The sequence below is a fragment of the Myxocyprinus asiaticus genome, chromosome 39 (genome assembly GCF_019703515.2).
Source record: "Myxocyprinus asiaticus isolate MX2 ecotype Aquarium Trade chromosome 39, UBuf_Myxa_2, whole genome shotgun sequence".
NCBI classification, from domain to species: Eukaryota; Metazoa; Chordata; class Actinopteri; order Cypriniformes; family Catostomidae; genus Myxocyprinus; species Myxocyprinus asiaticus.
Genome location: NC_059382.1, coordinates 27,506,646 through 27,522,418, shown reverse-complemented (window position 1 = coordinate 27,522,418; position 15,773 = coordinate 27,506,646). Strand labels below are relative to the sequence as shown.

Below are 15,773 nucleotides of genomic sequence, written 5' to 3'. Positions count from 1 at the left end.
TGTGGACTGCAGCAATGCACTGTTGTAAGTTTTAAATCAAAGTGATTTTGAATGTTTTGAACAGAAAACATTTAATAGCCACAAGAGGGTGCTGCTTCTTTTTTTTTTTTTTTTTTTTTTTATCTTCCTCAGATGTACTGTACTTTTGCTGTAGTATGGGGCTTGAAAGAAAATAATTCATATGATTTTGGGTGCCATGTTATAATCTTGAATTAGAGCCTGTCGTCTGTTGTGTCTGTCAAAATAACACAGTGCCTTTAAAATGTTATAAACAAAGATATTATGGTATAAGTAGGTCTACACGGAACCCACAGATTTCTGTTTTGAACAGCTATAATTTATTAAGTTCTACTCACTCCCGGCCCCTTCCATGTTTGTTAGATTTTAGCTTATTGATTATATTTCACTTAAAGCAGAGCTACCAGCCCAGGTAACATATTTGACTACTGTATATTTTAATCAGTTCCAAAGATTTTCCCACAAATTAAGTGCATCATTTCAGAAAATGTCTGCACAATTATGTTTGGGCCTCCTTATCAGTCATGCAGAGTGTTGTTTACCACAACTTCATGCAATTCTTTTTGTGGATTAGTATTACACTATAAGACTTATGTGGTTTTTAATATTTATTCATATTATCAGTTAATGTAAATTTCTTCACACAAAGCTGTTTTCCATGCACGTGTACATATTTTAAACTTGACACTTAAAGTTAACTTATGGATGTTGGTTGTTAATATACTTGTAAAAGAAAAGTTTTTGTTTGTTTGTTTTTTTGTAAATATTGTAAATTATTGCACATTATTTTGTCTGTTTGTCATGTCAGATGCATAATAATAAAATGAAGAACAGTGAACTGCAAGTTGTGTCACTGACTACCTGTGTCTTACTTAAAAAAATTAAAAATTAAAAAAAAAACCATTAAAAAACATTTAAAAAAACAAACATAAAAACGACAATACACAACAATTTTTTTTTTATGCAAACCTTTATTTCGTATAGTGTTCTTTTTTATATATTCATTAGCTTATTAGTTTATTCTTTAAAATCAAAAGAAATCTACTGAGGTGCATAGCTATGAAAAGGGAATATGACAGACGTTGATACAAAGGGACAAAAAGCTGTACAAACATGTTTTGTTTTTTCAGTTTTCTACTTTTCGAGTGCATGATGTATAAGCCTTTAAAGCCTTTAAAGTGCTCAGTCAGAGCCAACAATCACAAAACTAGCAGGTAAGCCACCTTTCAAATTCTTTCCATTCATCTTACCTACTACTTACTCCATTTATCTATAAACATTCAGTAAAGGAAGGAAATAAAAATCAAAGGAGCATTGTCCTGGGTGCACTTAGGGGTAGTACAGCAGGGGGTTTGTTAAAATAGCATTGCAAATGCATCCTTTATGCTGTTGTCTTAGTTCACGTATGGAATCAAATTTCTTAAATGTATCTAATCAAGTGTACAAAGAGTACTTGTGCACACTTGTAATATATAAACCTTAAAACCACATCGTCCTCAGACAATGGCTAAGTTCGGAATAGCATACTACCACACTACTAGTAGCCTACTTCTTTGACAGTATGCAGTGTTTCTTATATGAATAAAATTACTGGATGACATTTACCTATATGACTACTTATTGTACAGTGTACAGCATAAACGCAGTGCAGAGAATACTGCTATGTGCTTGGTTTGAACATCCATTTCCATAATTGATTTCAGTCCAGATATTATTATTATTATTATAATTTTACTCATTGTTGCCAAGAGACATTTTGAAATGTGTTTGCTGCAAAATGCATACTGTTTGAAAAACTTTTTTTTTTTTATTATATATATATATATATATATATATATATATATATATATATATATATATATATATATATATATATATATATAGTAGGCAGTGCACAGTGTAAACTATGCAGTGAGCAGTATGCTAGTTTTCCATTCCAAACACAGTGATTTGAATACTTGAGCTGTGTAAAAATGTTAAAGTCTTAAAATACACTAGGGGGAGACAGAGAGCTCAGTGTCTTGGAATGTGTTGTTTTAGAGCACATATCAGTCCTCACACCCTCTTGGCTTGGCAGTGAGAGTAGGAGACACACAGGCAGTGAAATCCAGTTTAGAGTCGTTATTTTGTAAGCTTTTTTTTTTTTTTTTTTTTTTTTTTTAACAAATAACAATCTGTGCCTGATTAAAATCAAATCAGCAGATCGGAAGAGCCAAAAGTACTCAAATTAATGTAGTACAAGAATTCTAAAAGAGTGCATAAGAGGTTTTGGACACTGCACTTATGGGAATTATCTTTTCATACATAGAATAAATTATCTCTTTGCAAAATACAGAGAATAACTGTGCATATGAGGCAGATTTTGAAGTAAGTCTTATATTATTTTTCTACCAAGGTCAAACAGCCTGTGTTAAATTGCAGCCATACATATTTACTATTAATTGTTAGATCTAAGTATGTAACATGCATTGTATTAGGTTGAATTTATTCAGCCTCCCAGTGTTAGGGTGTAAAGTAGTTGAGTATGAATATGCTCTGTTGAATTTAAACTAGATATAACCTTTCAATATCCCTGCTATAGGCTATCCCTTCAAGTGCACAGATCCGGAGAGAAACACAGCCTAACGCCTGCAGATGCATGGTTCTGTGCAGCACTCTTAGCATATGCTATGCACTGCAACACTGCAGCTATCTGCAGTGGCTCGCCTGCACAGACATTACTAGCTGAGCCCAGATCAGAGCCAAACATTCCTGCAGACATAACAAGACAAACCAACATTCAACATTTCTAATAAAACTGCTATGCATCTTTACAATCAGTACTGTAAATATCAGAGTGGAATCAAAGTAGTTATGAGAAATAAGCTCTATAACTATATATAAAGTCAAACATTGAACAGCACAGGAGTTGGTTTAAAAAACTATAGTAAAAGAAAAAGCAAAATAATAAAAAAGAAGCTCTGATAGAAGTTCAAGGTGCCATTTTGCGTTCAACAGTCCATTCTTGAGGGCCATAGGCACTGTTATATATTTACATTTTCCTTTTTTATTTTTTATTTTTTTTTATAGTATTGCTGATTTACGTAATCTCGTTGTTTATGATTCTGTTTTAATCCATAAACACACTTACTGTAAATGACAAAAGGCTACAAGCTGCATGAAGCATAATATGTGAAAAATTTCGCCCATAAATACATTTAAGAGGCCAAATGAGAGCCCCTATAAACTGACTAGTTTGTACAGTGCATCTATTGGACAGAGCGGCACCAAACCCTTTCTCTAAATCATCACTGATCTTAACACAAATTAACTGTCCCCCTCGAGCGTTTCGCCATCTCTCTTGAGCCTCTCGACCCTAAAATACGGTACAATTCCAACCAAAATACAGGACGTCCCAGCTAATACGGGACAATTGGCAACCCTAGAACAGACCAAAATTCAAGTCATTATTCACTGATAATTTTATCCTCCTGCAAAGCTTGCATCCAGAATTAAAAAATGCTGTGTTAGGGGAAGTCCACACTGAATGTGTTCTTCCGCTAGATGCAGCACAAAGCATATAGCAGAACGCAAGTGTCTCGAGACATTTAAAATGACATGTTCTTTTTAACCTGAAACAGTGTCTAAATAACACGGCACTCCTGCATTAGAAGCTGAGCGCAACAAAATAGTCAACAAATGTCCATCTAGCGCATTATGACATAGAAAAAGAATAGAAAAAGTGCGCAGATGCAAATCGCTTGCTTGATCTACCTTTTTTTGGAGCTTATTGTATGGAAATTTCTACTTATGTGATCCACTGAAAAAATAAATACAGGTTTGAAACATCATGGGAACATCTCATGGGAACAATACAGGAATGCCATGATACTGAATAAACAATGACAGAATTCTTATTTTTGGGTGAACTTTTCCTGTAATGAGGTGTTGCAATACATATTGTCAAAAAAGACAATTTTCCGAGTAAAACAAAAGAATGAATCACAATTATCCAGACTGAATATCGAATAAAAGCGTGAAGTAAGGATTTCATACTGCTCTATCAAAAGGATCCCAAACTGTTGAGATTGCCGAAGCCCCTGATTTCTAAAAGAAAGTCAAGTGTTTTGGAAGACTTCTAACTATGTGCACATATTAGAGAAATAGCCATTCAAAAAGTCTAATTATTCCTGTTCGGATATTCTCAATATCACCACTGTAGCTATACCACTACATATTCTTGAAATATCCTGCGATAGAATCTACATAGCTCTTCTCTTCTCATAGCTCTACATTAATTATACCGTATACTGTTACATTTATCTACAAAATAAAGTGCCCAGAAACATTGCCTCTTAACTCTGCCATAACTACAAACTGATGCCACATACAGTACATTCATCTTTGGGATATGGCGGGAAGACTAGTGAGGGATTTTCTTTGCATTTTTGCAGAGTAATCGCAGTGACATTCATTGCTTGTTATGATTTTGTCAATACATTTACACTTAAACCAGATATGGCAATATGGATTTGAATGAGCATTGTGCACTTATGGGTTTTCCAAAACAAACAAACAAACAAACAAAGCAAACAACAAACAAACAAACAAAAAAGACAAAGAAACAAACATAAATATAGAAAATACAAAATAAGACAGTAAACCATCCTCTGTTTTTGGCACTTGAATCTTAAAGGTGCACTCGGAATTTTTTTCCCCATTAAAAAAAGTTTTACTCCTAAAGAAATTGTAATTTTGAAACAAACATCATGACCACTCAAATGAGATGAGGACTCTAGACATATCAGTAACCTTATTAAATCTGTTTTATTATACATGGTGTAGGGGCGCCCTCATGGGGGTTGCCATTTTAGAATCACGTGACCAGCTGAATACTACTCGCTTAACTCAATAACCGTGTTTTTTATTGGACACTTTCACTCTTGGATTAAATTAATCATGGTTGATTGTGAATTGTGAATTTCTACAGTGGCATCTGTAACTGAAAACTATTGATTTTGAATGATGCTGCATCCACACCACTAGGTGTCACTGTAAGTCCAAGAAGACATGAGCAAAACGTTACTGAGTGCACCTTTAAATAACCAATTAAATATTTCGAAAATTGTCTTGATTTGATAAACAGAACTCCCTTTACAGTGTCATAACATTTTTAATGAAACAAAGTCCCACAACCAATCAAAACTATTTGCTATTTTGTGTTTTTGAGAATTAGCAACAAGCTAATCAGATCTACAAGAAGATTTTGGAGATTTGTGCTTAAGCTCGATACAGGTTAACTGTAATTAGCCAGAGTTATATCAAGTATAACAGTGCATTACTGTTATATCTTGTCACAGAACTCTTGTAGTTTTATCCATATAATATGATGGTATAAATAATAATAGCTTCAGCACATCTTCTATGAGGATCAGTGAATGTATTATAAGTGTAGTTAGGCACACAGAAGCTAATTGCTAATTGCTAATTGCTAACTTGCTAATTCAAAAGTCAAAATTTGCACTGGGCAACAATGGCAGATTCTGATGCATCTTGGTGCCCTGTGGAATTTTGATGGCATAATAAGCTTTACCATTTTCACTACAGTGGCAAAACATGCCAAGTCTGTGTGTCAGACATGTAAAAGACGTACTAGCAAGGGTGGCATTGCATACAAGCACTGATTGATCACGTCATGTCCAGATCGTGTGAAGAAAGACAGGAGAGCACAGTATGGAGAAATGGATACATAGTACAATAGATGTTCAAAATCATTCACATGCGTTTAAGAAAAGTTATTGGTTATTTTTGTTAAAGCAGCTTCAGAAGTTCCTATGGGGAGTTGTTTTCTGGGGATTGTCTTTATATTTTAAGGTGTTTTTTTCTTTTCTTTTTCTTTTTTGCATCGTATGGAAGCTCTGAACCGCAAGGAGAAAAAAAAAAAAAAAAAAGGAAAAAAAAAATGGTGAAAAAAAAAGAATAGTGTCTCAGTTCCTTCCTGAGCCTAAGTCTTACATTTTTTTCTCTTCAAAATTGTTTTTTTTTTCTCTTCAAAAAAATGTTTTTTTCTCTCTTCAAATTTTTTTTTCTCTCTTCAAAATGTTTTTTTTTCTCTCTTCAAAAAAATGCATGCGGTACCAACCTTGGCCACCAGGTGCCACTATCAGTAAATATGTAATCGAAAAGATCATTTATAATTAAATCCTAAAAAATAAATATATCATTATAATTAAATTCCACCATGAAAGTCTGCACATGACATCCCCGTTCAGTCGTGAGGATTTAATTTATAAATGATCTTTTTGTTTACAACAATATTAACATTACCAGGTGTACCCCTAACACTTGAAAAGGACAGACATAATAATAATTTCCCCATGTTTCCCTCAATACATTCCTTCGCTTCCACCATGTAACACTGAGCAAATGGCATAGATGGTTTAGAAAGACCAACAATTTCAAAAAAAAAAAAATAACTCCAGTTGTTACACGACAACGAATGCCATATCAAACATATGTAACCTGATTTTTTTTTTTTTTTTTTTTTTTTTTTATTTGAAGAGAGAAAATCATTTTTTAGGAAGAGAGAGAAAAAAAAAAATAAGACTTAGGCTCAGGAAGGAACTGAGACACTATTTATTTTTTTAATTTTTCACTCTTATTTTATTTTATTTATTTTTTTTCACCGTGTGGTTCAGAGCCTTCGTAGCATCTTGAGTAAGCAACTGTGTAAATAATTTATCTATATAGCATTTGAAGGCTCCTGGAAAAGCATGTGGAGCTTGAAGCATTTACAGGCACCTGTGTTTTACCTAAAGCAAATAAAAAAAGAAAAAAGAAAAGAATAAACAGTGCTGGGCTGGATCCCGAATATACACCCCTTATCTGTGTCCCCGTTAACCCTTACATAAATCAAGAGTTCTGGCAAACTTGCTGGAAATTAGCCAGTCATTATTTTTACATGCAAATGAGTTTGTGGCAAACTCTTAATTGTCGCCAAAGGTTTTCTGCAGGTTAACCACTACTGGAAAAGAGCTCCAAACTTCTGGCGAATCACAAACTCATTTGCATATGCAAATAATCAGTGGGAAATCTGCAGCAAGTTTGTCAGAACTCTAGATGTTTTTGTAAGTGAAGTCATTTGAAAATGATGGAATTTTTTCTTTAAAACGATTTAAACTTTGCTTTTAGTCCGGAAACATACTCTATTGAAGTTTGTGAATGCAACTGCTTCTAGTTACGCATGCTCGATTTCATGCATCTTTGCGTTCCGAAATTAAAATGCAGTTCATATCGCAATGCAAGTACATGCTGCACTCTCAAGGGGGTGCAACAGCATGCATATTTGATTAATGGCATAATCTGATTGGTTGACTTTACACATCTCCCGTAAGTCCACACAGAGTTACAGCCTTCGTACAAACTTTGTGCAATTATTAAAAAAAATTTTTTATGCCACTTCATTATCCATTATAAGGTATTTCAGATTGGCCAGTCCCTAAAAAGCATGCAAAGCAAATCAAAGCCTGCCCTTACAAAAATCGAGAGTTCATGGCAAATTTGCAACAAATTGTCCATTGTTGCCAAAGGTTTGCTGCAATCTTCTGGCAAACATTTGCGGCAAATCACAACCTCATTTCCATCTGAAAATAAAGAGTGGAAAATTTGCATCAAATCTGCAATGAGCTCTCGATTGTTGTAAGGGTGGTTGTCAGACACATCTTTTCTGTGTATGTCGGTGGTTGTAGGCCAGAACAAACTGCAATGCAAGCACTGGTGTCTGTACTTGTGTACAGTATGTTTCTGGCCTTGTAGTGCACTCATACCCTATTCTTTATGACCTAATAATAATTTGTAAAATTAGTGGGAGTGATTAACAATCAGACTCTGTTAGCTGCTTGGATTTGTGGTAAACATATTAGAATTCGAAGAGGCACCCATGGTTTTGCATGCATAAATGACTTCCCTCTTCCTGTGTGTCTTTTATTCCTTCATGAGTTTGTGAGGGATTCCACTGAACAAAGGCAGTGTGTGTATGCTGTGTCTTACAGACTAGTTAGAGCAGGATGCAAGCACACTAAATCCTCATCTATCATTTGCATCTATGACGATCAGCAAAGTGTGTGTGATCCAGCCTGCAGCACTTTATAGTTTTCCTCAAGCAAAATCTAAAATATATTTTATATATTGTTTTACATTTTTATACATAGCATTTTTTTTCTTCATAAGGTAAAGAGAATAAAACTGTCCATTGTGATGACTTTCTTTCAATCTGTCATATTTGTGTATGCATGTACACATATACAATATATGCTTGTATGTGTACACATACACACTTTTTTCATGCCTTTGGTGTTGGTTTGCTGTCTGCTTTGGAAGCCGGGAGGCCATTTTCTGTGTTGTCATTCCCTGAAGAGCTCACAAGGCACTCTTTGCTATAAGAACGAGAAAAACAAAAAGAGTACAGACATAGTAAATATTGAAATAGGCTTATATTGTCAATTAGAACTGCAATAAAAATTTAAAAGCTGTAACACAAGATGAGTTAAAATAACAAAATTATTTTCTTATTAAGTTAAAGGTGAAGTGTGTAATTTCTGCACCACTAGCAGCACCAAACACAATTGCAAAAAACAAGATTATTTTCAAACAGGTTTTACAAAAAAATAATTAAAATAAAAAAATAAATACATAATAATAATAATAATAATTATATATATATATATATATATATATATATATATATATATATATATATATATATATATATATATTCCCCATTCTGCCCAGGCCCAGCCCACATATGTTTTTTGGACAAATAGGTAGTCCCACCTCAAAGTCATGCCATTGGTTGAACAAGATGTTGACATGTTGGGCCACAGAGCCATGTTTTAAAGAACTACAGTGTTTAAATTCTTACTTGTAGTTGTCTCAGCACAACAAACTGGGATAGGATCAAGTATTTTAAAATCGAAAAATTAAACACTATACCTTTAGTTTTTAGACATATAATGCATAATATGACACTAATGCCGTAGCACTGCCTTCGCTAGAATGGGGCTCAGAACAAAATGTTTATGGAGGAGCTCCCTTTCCCCTGAGGCTGTAAGTCCCTACCATCCTGCCCAACATCTCCCTTTGTGTTCAGTGTAGGAAAGAAAGTCATACTGGTTTGAAACAGCATGAAGATGAGTAGAGGTTGACAGAATTTTCATTTTGGGGTGAACTATCCCTTTTAGTTCTGGTGAATGAGACAGTTATGGCCTGGGGATGGAAGGCCTGTTGTCTTGGGAGGGATGACCCCTCCAAATGAAAATTCATCACCATCACTCAGAATGCCTTGTTATTGACATTTTACTCAAAATGACAGAATGATATTCATTGACATTTACTTGGCTCTCACATGGGGCTTTATAACAGCCAAAATGTAAAAATCACCAGAAAGCACTGGGCCTTAGTGCTTCTACATTACACATGCCACCATTTGAGGAGAAAAGAAAGAGGGATAAGTCAGTATGTTTTATTATATTTTCATTAATTACCTATGTTACTTTGCCACATTTTATAAGGAACTGGACAAATTTATGTATAACTAGATTTACTACATTTTCTGAATTACATTTAGGTGGTGTTCGCCCATGCCAAAGTTTCTGCCATGATTCTACAGTGCAAAAAAAAAGTGAAAGTCTTACTGCTGTTTTTGTCCAGTTTTCCAGTAAAAATATAAAAAAAAAAACTCTTATACAAGAGGTGGCACTTTATAATAAGGTTGCATTTGTTAACATGCATAGAAAATGTATTCGGTATCATAAACTAACAATGAACAATTTATGTTTTACAGTATTTATAAAACTTCGTTAATGTTAGTTAATAACAAAAATACAACTGTTTATTTTTAGTTCATAGTGCATTAACTAATGTTAACATACAACTTTTGTGTATATGTGTCATGCCCTTATCAGCCTCTGCTCCTCCAAACTCCTCTCAGTCTCCTGATTATTAATTACTTCCACCTGCTCCCCATGAAACCATCAACCAGGACACTATAAAGTCTCACCACTTTCCCTTAATTATCGTCTAGTCTTGTTTGGACCCACCTATAATGTGTTCAGTTATTCCAAGAATCCTAGTTTTGTGTGTTATTTGCAAGTTGAACATTGGTTATCTTTGTTACCTTGAATCCTGATTTAATCAGTGGTTTTCCTTTTTTCTTTTTTTTTTTTTTCTCTCTCTCTCTGTTTACTCCTGAGTTGTGCAATAAACTGCATCTGGATTCAACTCCTTGTCATGTTTAAATTAATACTAACCAAGATTAATTAATGCTGTAAAAGTATTGTTCCTTATTAGTTCATGTTAACAAATGTAACCTTATTTTAAAGTCTTATCAAAAGCAAAAGAGAAATCATAAATTTTGTAAAGTTAATGCTTAACAAAAAAAAAAACAAAAAAAAAAAAAACTACAGTATTTGACAATGGGGTAAAAAACAAAACTTGATTCAAAGGGAAAGCGAGTTTGCTCTTCTTACCCCATTGGCACATAGTCTTTTCTTGTTTTAAACTCAAACCCCACTAAATTTAGTTTGACTTTCTTACGTCATTCCGCTTCTCCATTTTTAAGGATGTTTAGACATTTTTACTGTGAAATATGATACAAATACTTTGCAAGGTGTTCTTGGTGCTTGCCAGGGTGTTACTAGGGTGTTCAGTGTGCTTGCTTACTTGCCCAAGTCGAAAGAGCCCACCCCCAAATCTATATGATATTCTGGTTCCTACATAGTGCGGGTGTTTATGGGTTTGTTTACTCGTTTTATTGGTGTGAGGCTAATTAGATGCCTAAATTTAACTTGGGGTTAGAGGTTACAGTTCAAATCGCTAACCTAGAAATGATCAGTAGTAATACTTACACTTGTCTTAGCAGACACCCCTAATGAGGCATTTATGCATTACCATGGTACAGTATGTGCAAAATATGTGTTTGATTAAGTGTGTATGGGGAATACGTTACATTTGCAACAGACTGTTTTTATAAAAATGCCTGCTGAGTCCCTCTGAGTGGACTAGAAGCTCAATCTAGATGTATCGATGACATATTTCAGATGATTTGTCTTGCTTTTCCTGCTGGATTGTATATTTTGTTCTGGAAATCTAAGATGTAACATTGGATTATTCACACAAACAATAACAGGGGGTTCAACGAAGAAATGGCAGCTGGCAGCAGGAAGTGCCTGACAGTGTCTGGCAGAAGAGTAGGAGGAACCTGCTGCTGGCAGCCGCCAATCATTAAAGTTCAAACAGAGACAGCAGCCAATCGCTAAACTCCCGGAGCAACGAAAGACAACAGCAAACAGATGCTTTTTCAGTGTTCGCAGTTGAGTTCTTAAAATAATTTCTAAAAAACATTTCTTCAATTGTATAGTATGTATAAAGATTTGACTTAATATTGTTAACATTGTCGTTATTATCACAAGTCTTGTATTCTGAATTGTATCATTTGAAATTACAACCGCACTAATGTGAAAGCAGTAAAATACTGTAAGGTTAAATGTCTATAGATAACAAAATGCTGTCTTCAGTCATTCAGACAACAGGTATAGTTGATGTCTACACAAATGAGTGTCAACCGCATGTAATATTTGTCAACATCATGAACTATGTGTATAGAATGTCTGTATCTTCACTGTGTTTCTATCGTTTCATCTAACCTTACATACACCACCATTAAGACTGAAACAGTACATTACTGCAAATTAAACAACTTCGGTAATCACACCAAAAATAGGCTGTCATTTTTTTTTATGTTTGTACGTTTAATTAACCAAGATCTGCTTAATAAATGACCTATACGCAATGAAACAATGAATGTATTTGCTTAATAGCGAGAAGCTAAGAACTGTCAATAATATGATGGGGAATAGAAATAACCGTTCATACAAAGAACATAGAAATTTTGTCAACACTTTCCACAAGTAAGCTGTGTTTTGAATTGGTAGCGTTAAACTAGCCCTCAATAAAAGCTGATTGGTGAGTCATATGATGATTACCATAAAAGGAAATAACTGAAGTAAACCAAAGACGACAATGCAGAAGCATGGTTTTATTTTAAAACACGTTCAGTTTTACCTTTTTTTCTAGAGTTTTTAGCAACATATAAGAAACTACTTCCCCTCAAGTATGCAAGTGATTGGCTGCTGCCAACGACAAGCCCTCTGACTTCTGGTTATTTTGGCAGGTGCTTCCTGTTGCCAAACGATACCCCATATGCAGGGGCATCGCTAGACTTCATTGTCATCCGGGGCTTAGCCCACAGGCCATATTATAATATAAAAATAAGAAGAATCCTTCCTTCCATGACTTAATATAATTATTATTTGAAAGGTAGGGTGGTCATTTTTTAAGTGCAACACTGACACCGGTTCTGAACTTATAAGCAAATGTCAGGTGCACAGTAAACTAATCAAACACGTTTTAATTTAAATTGCAGAGGATCAAAGCGAGAATTATAACTTGTCGTCTCATTGTGTAGAAATTAACGCTAACAATAAAATCAAAGTAATTTAACAATTTAAATTTGCAATTGTCAATTTTCATAATACTTTGAGAATAAAGTACAAATTACGAAAAGAAAGTTGAAGCATTATGAGATTAGTCATGATATTTTGAGAATAAATCGAAAGGACAGTAATATCAAAGTGATGTGGTGGACAACAGCAAAGTGGAGCAGCTGGGACTTTACATACAACATCACTAACCAGGGAGATAACTTGGCTTTTTTTTGCCATGTTTTTGCAAGCTCTCTGTTCATGAATGAGGTGTGCATTAGTACATGAGTTTTCAACATGTGGGTGCCTGTCAAGGGAGGCATGAGATATAGGCTCACACTCAAGTGAAGTGAAAAATAATTGGAACTTCTGTGAATTATATAAGTCCATATCAAGATGTGGTAACATCCTCTCGGTTACAGTATTGTTTAGAGAGGAAAACCCAAGAACAACGCCGATTGGGACTGCACAAATCTGTCTAGTTCTTTCTCCTGAATTAATTACATTTGCATAACCGCTGCAGTATCCGGACACTAATAACTCTGTGCTGATGCGCCAAAAGACCAAGGATTTCTTTATTGCTAAATCCTATCCTAAAGTATGATTTAACTACATCCTCCAAATCCATCTCTTGCATTAACACAGCTGCTGGCTTGGCGTCCATTCTATCATTCTGATAATGATGCTCTGTTTAGCCTAATATTGATATTTTTTTTCCTCTAATATTTCTACTTTATTCACACAATATAGGCTACTACTTTATTCTCACAATGCCACGACTTTATTCTAATAATTTGTACTTTATTCTCAAAATATTATGACTATAATCTCAAAATGCTACGACTTTATTCTAATAATTTTGACTTTTTTCTAATATGAAATTTTATATCATAATGCTACGACTTTATTCTCAAACTGTTATGACTTTTATCTCTTAATGCTACAACTTTATTCTCGTCATTTTTACTTTATTTGAAAAAATATTACGACTTTACTATCAAAATCTTTATTTTATGTAACTTGGCAATAAAACGCCATCATGGGATCACAGAGTAAAGTTAAAAATAACTTTAATTTTATAAACGCATCTTGAAACACCTGCGATGGGTTTCATGCCTGCTATTAAACATGATTCCAGGTTGTTTTTAACAAAGCACAGTTTCAACGCTTGATAAACGGTAAGACAGTGTTTTCTATCCTATGTCCAAGGCTTCTTCTCTGTTAGATAAAACATAAGCTATCAATCTTTGCCTACCACCCGTCCAGTGTCTATCCATAAACCAATCCTCCAACAGATTAAGTAGGAGAGTGATGTGAGAGGCGAGCCGCGAGACTGCGTCAGCCACCCCTTCAATGCCTAGTTTAGCCTGGTTTCGCTCCCCCACTCAATCCTTCTCCAGAAACCCCCGGATAAGGACCGAGTGGGTCAGTGGAAATAATTCCTCCCCACCCCTATCCTCTTCTACATGCTATCTCATCACGTATTGCAATTGTTCCCTTTTCCTACTTTCTCACTTCTGCACACCCCACTTTTCATCCTTCCTTCTTAACCATAGCCAGAAGCTCCCTTTTTCTGCTTCTTCTGCCATTTCCTTCATACACTTCTTCAACGCTGATCCAAAAATACCAATGTTTTTCAACAGGTGCTGCAATGATGTTCCAATAAACCCTTGACACCTGACCTCCAAAGGATAAGTGGCAGCCCTCCACCCATTTTCCCTGCTCTCGGTGGCCAGATCAACATATTTTAGCTTCTTCCTCTCATATGCTGCCTCCAGTCCCTCTTCCCATGGGACAGTAAGTTCAATCATTATAACTTTCTTAACTGATGCTGACCAGAACACTATGTCCGGCCTCAAGGAGGTAATGGCGATCTCAGAAGGAAATTTTAGCTTGCTGGCCAAGGTCGACCACCATTGACCAATAACTTCCATGTGCCAGTATTGACCTTTCCTTCCTCCGTGCAGTGCCTTGTGCAGCACCTCCCTTTTTAACAAATTCAGGTGTCCTTTGTTGGCCTTTATTCTACACACCTCAAGGATCTCTGCCAGCTTAAGCAGAACCTGATCATGCCACCACATGTACCGTCCTTGTGCCAAGGCAATCTTACACCCAGCTAACATGTGCTGCAGATTTGCTCTTGGGGCCTCACAGAGGGGACAACTCTCCTCTTTACCATACCACAGAGACAAATTTCCAGGGCTTGGATGAGTGTCATTGGTGGATCTTATTAGAAAACTTAGCCTGGCCTGGGGTATCTTCCACAGATCAGCCCATCCTAAAACTCTATTAGATGCACCTTCCCTTACTGTCCAGCACCCTTGCTGCTGTTGGCTGACTGCTCGAATCATATACGTTTCCTCTTCCATCATATTTACATCTGCCACTACCATCACTTTCTTCTGTTTTTTAGAGGCTGCTGACCACAGTTTGGGAGCCATACCCCATCCAAGGCCTGCTCTTCCTGACTGGGTTCATCCAACAATCTCTTGTTGCTTCAGTCTTGAATCTGCCCTGTTTAAATCCTCCTCTGCCTTCCAGGCATGGCCTGTTTGGACCTGGGCTTGACAAGCACTTACTGACTGGTCTGTTGATTCCCTTATTTCTAAGAACAGCCTGGTCTTCTCCTGCTTGTAACCCAGGGTGATGGACTTTAATGGCAGTTGTAAGGCATTTCTTCCAAACAATGCTACGTCTGAAAGACAACGCGGCAAGCCCAGCCACTTCCAGATATAACTGTTGGCCTTGGTGTCCATCCTTGCCACTGCAACTGCAGTGATCTCACACATCTTTAGCGGCCACATCAGGTGATGATACGATGCAAATTGGTAACACCAGACCTTGTATTTGACTGTGAGATGACAATTGTCTATCTTATCCAAGCCCTCTTTCAACTGCTTATGTGAGTAATGACAGCATTTTTCATATCAATAATAAAAACATTTTTTTTTGCTGTGCAAAAGTATTTACTGATATAAGAAATTAACACTTTCACTAGTAGTAATTTCATTCCTTATATGAGGAATTAGCATTTTAACTAGTGAAAAGTAAATTGTCAATATATATAATTCATATCCTGCATGTTAGAGCCATAATTTGAATAAATTAATTTAAAAAAATAATTAAGTATAAATGGCTAAAAAATCTTAAGAATTATATTACATTTAGAAACTGTTCATTTGTAAAGATTTTTGATTTGTGTTTTGATTCTATGCTGTATTGGTTTGCTCCGTTGTC

The 15,773-nt window shown here is 35.4% G+C and overlaps 1 protein-coding gene across 1 annotated transcript in view; it reads right to left on the bottom strand.

Annotated features, from left to right (window-relative positions):
* Positions 1 to 2,139: 2,139 nt before the first annotated feature.
* The window catches only part of LOC127429580 (sodium channel subunit beta-4-like), a 73,942-nt gene continuing 60,308 nt past the window's right edge, over positions 2,140 to 15,773 (bottom strand). Inside the window, exon 5 of the mRNA XM_051678703.1 lies at positions 2,140 to 8,432. Coding sequence (XP_051534663.1) covers positions 8,339 to 8,432 — 94 coding nt within the window. The 3' untranslated portion in view covers positions 2,140 to 8,338. The remainder of the gene's footprint in view (positions 8,433 to 15,773) is intronic.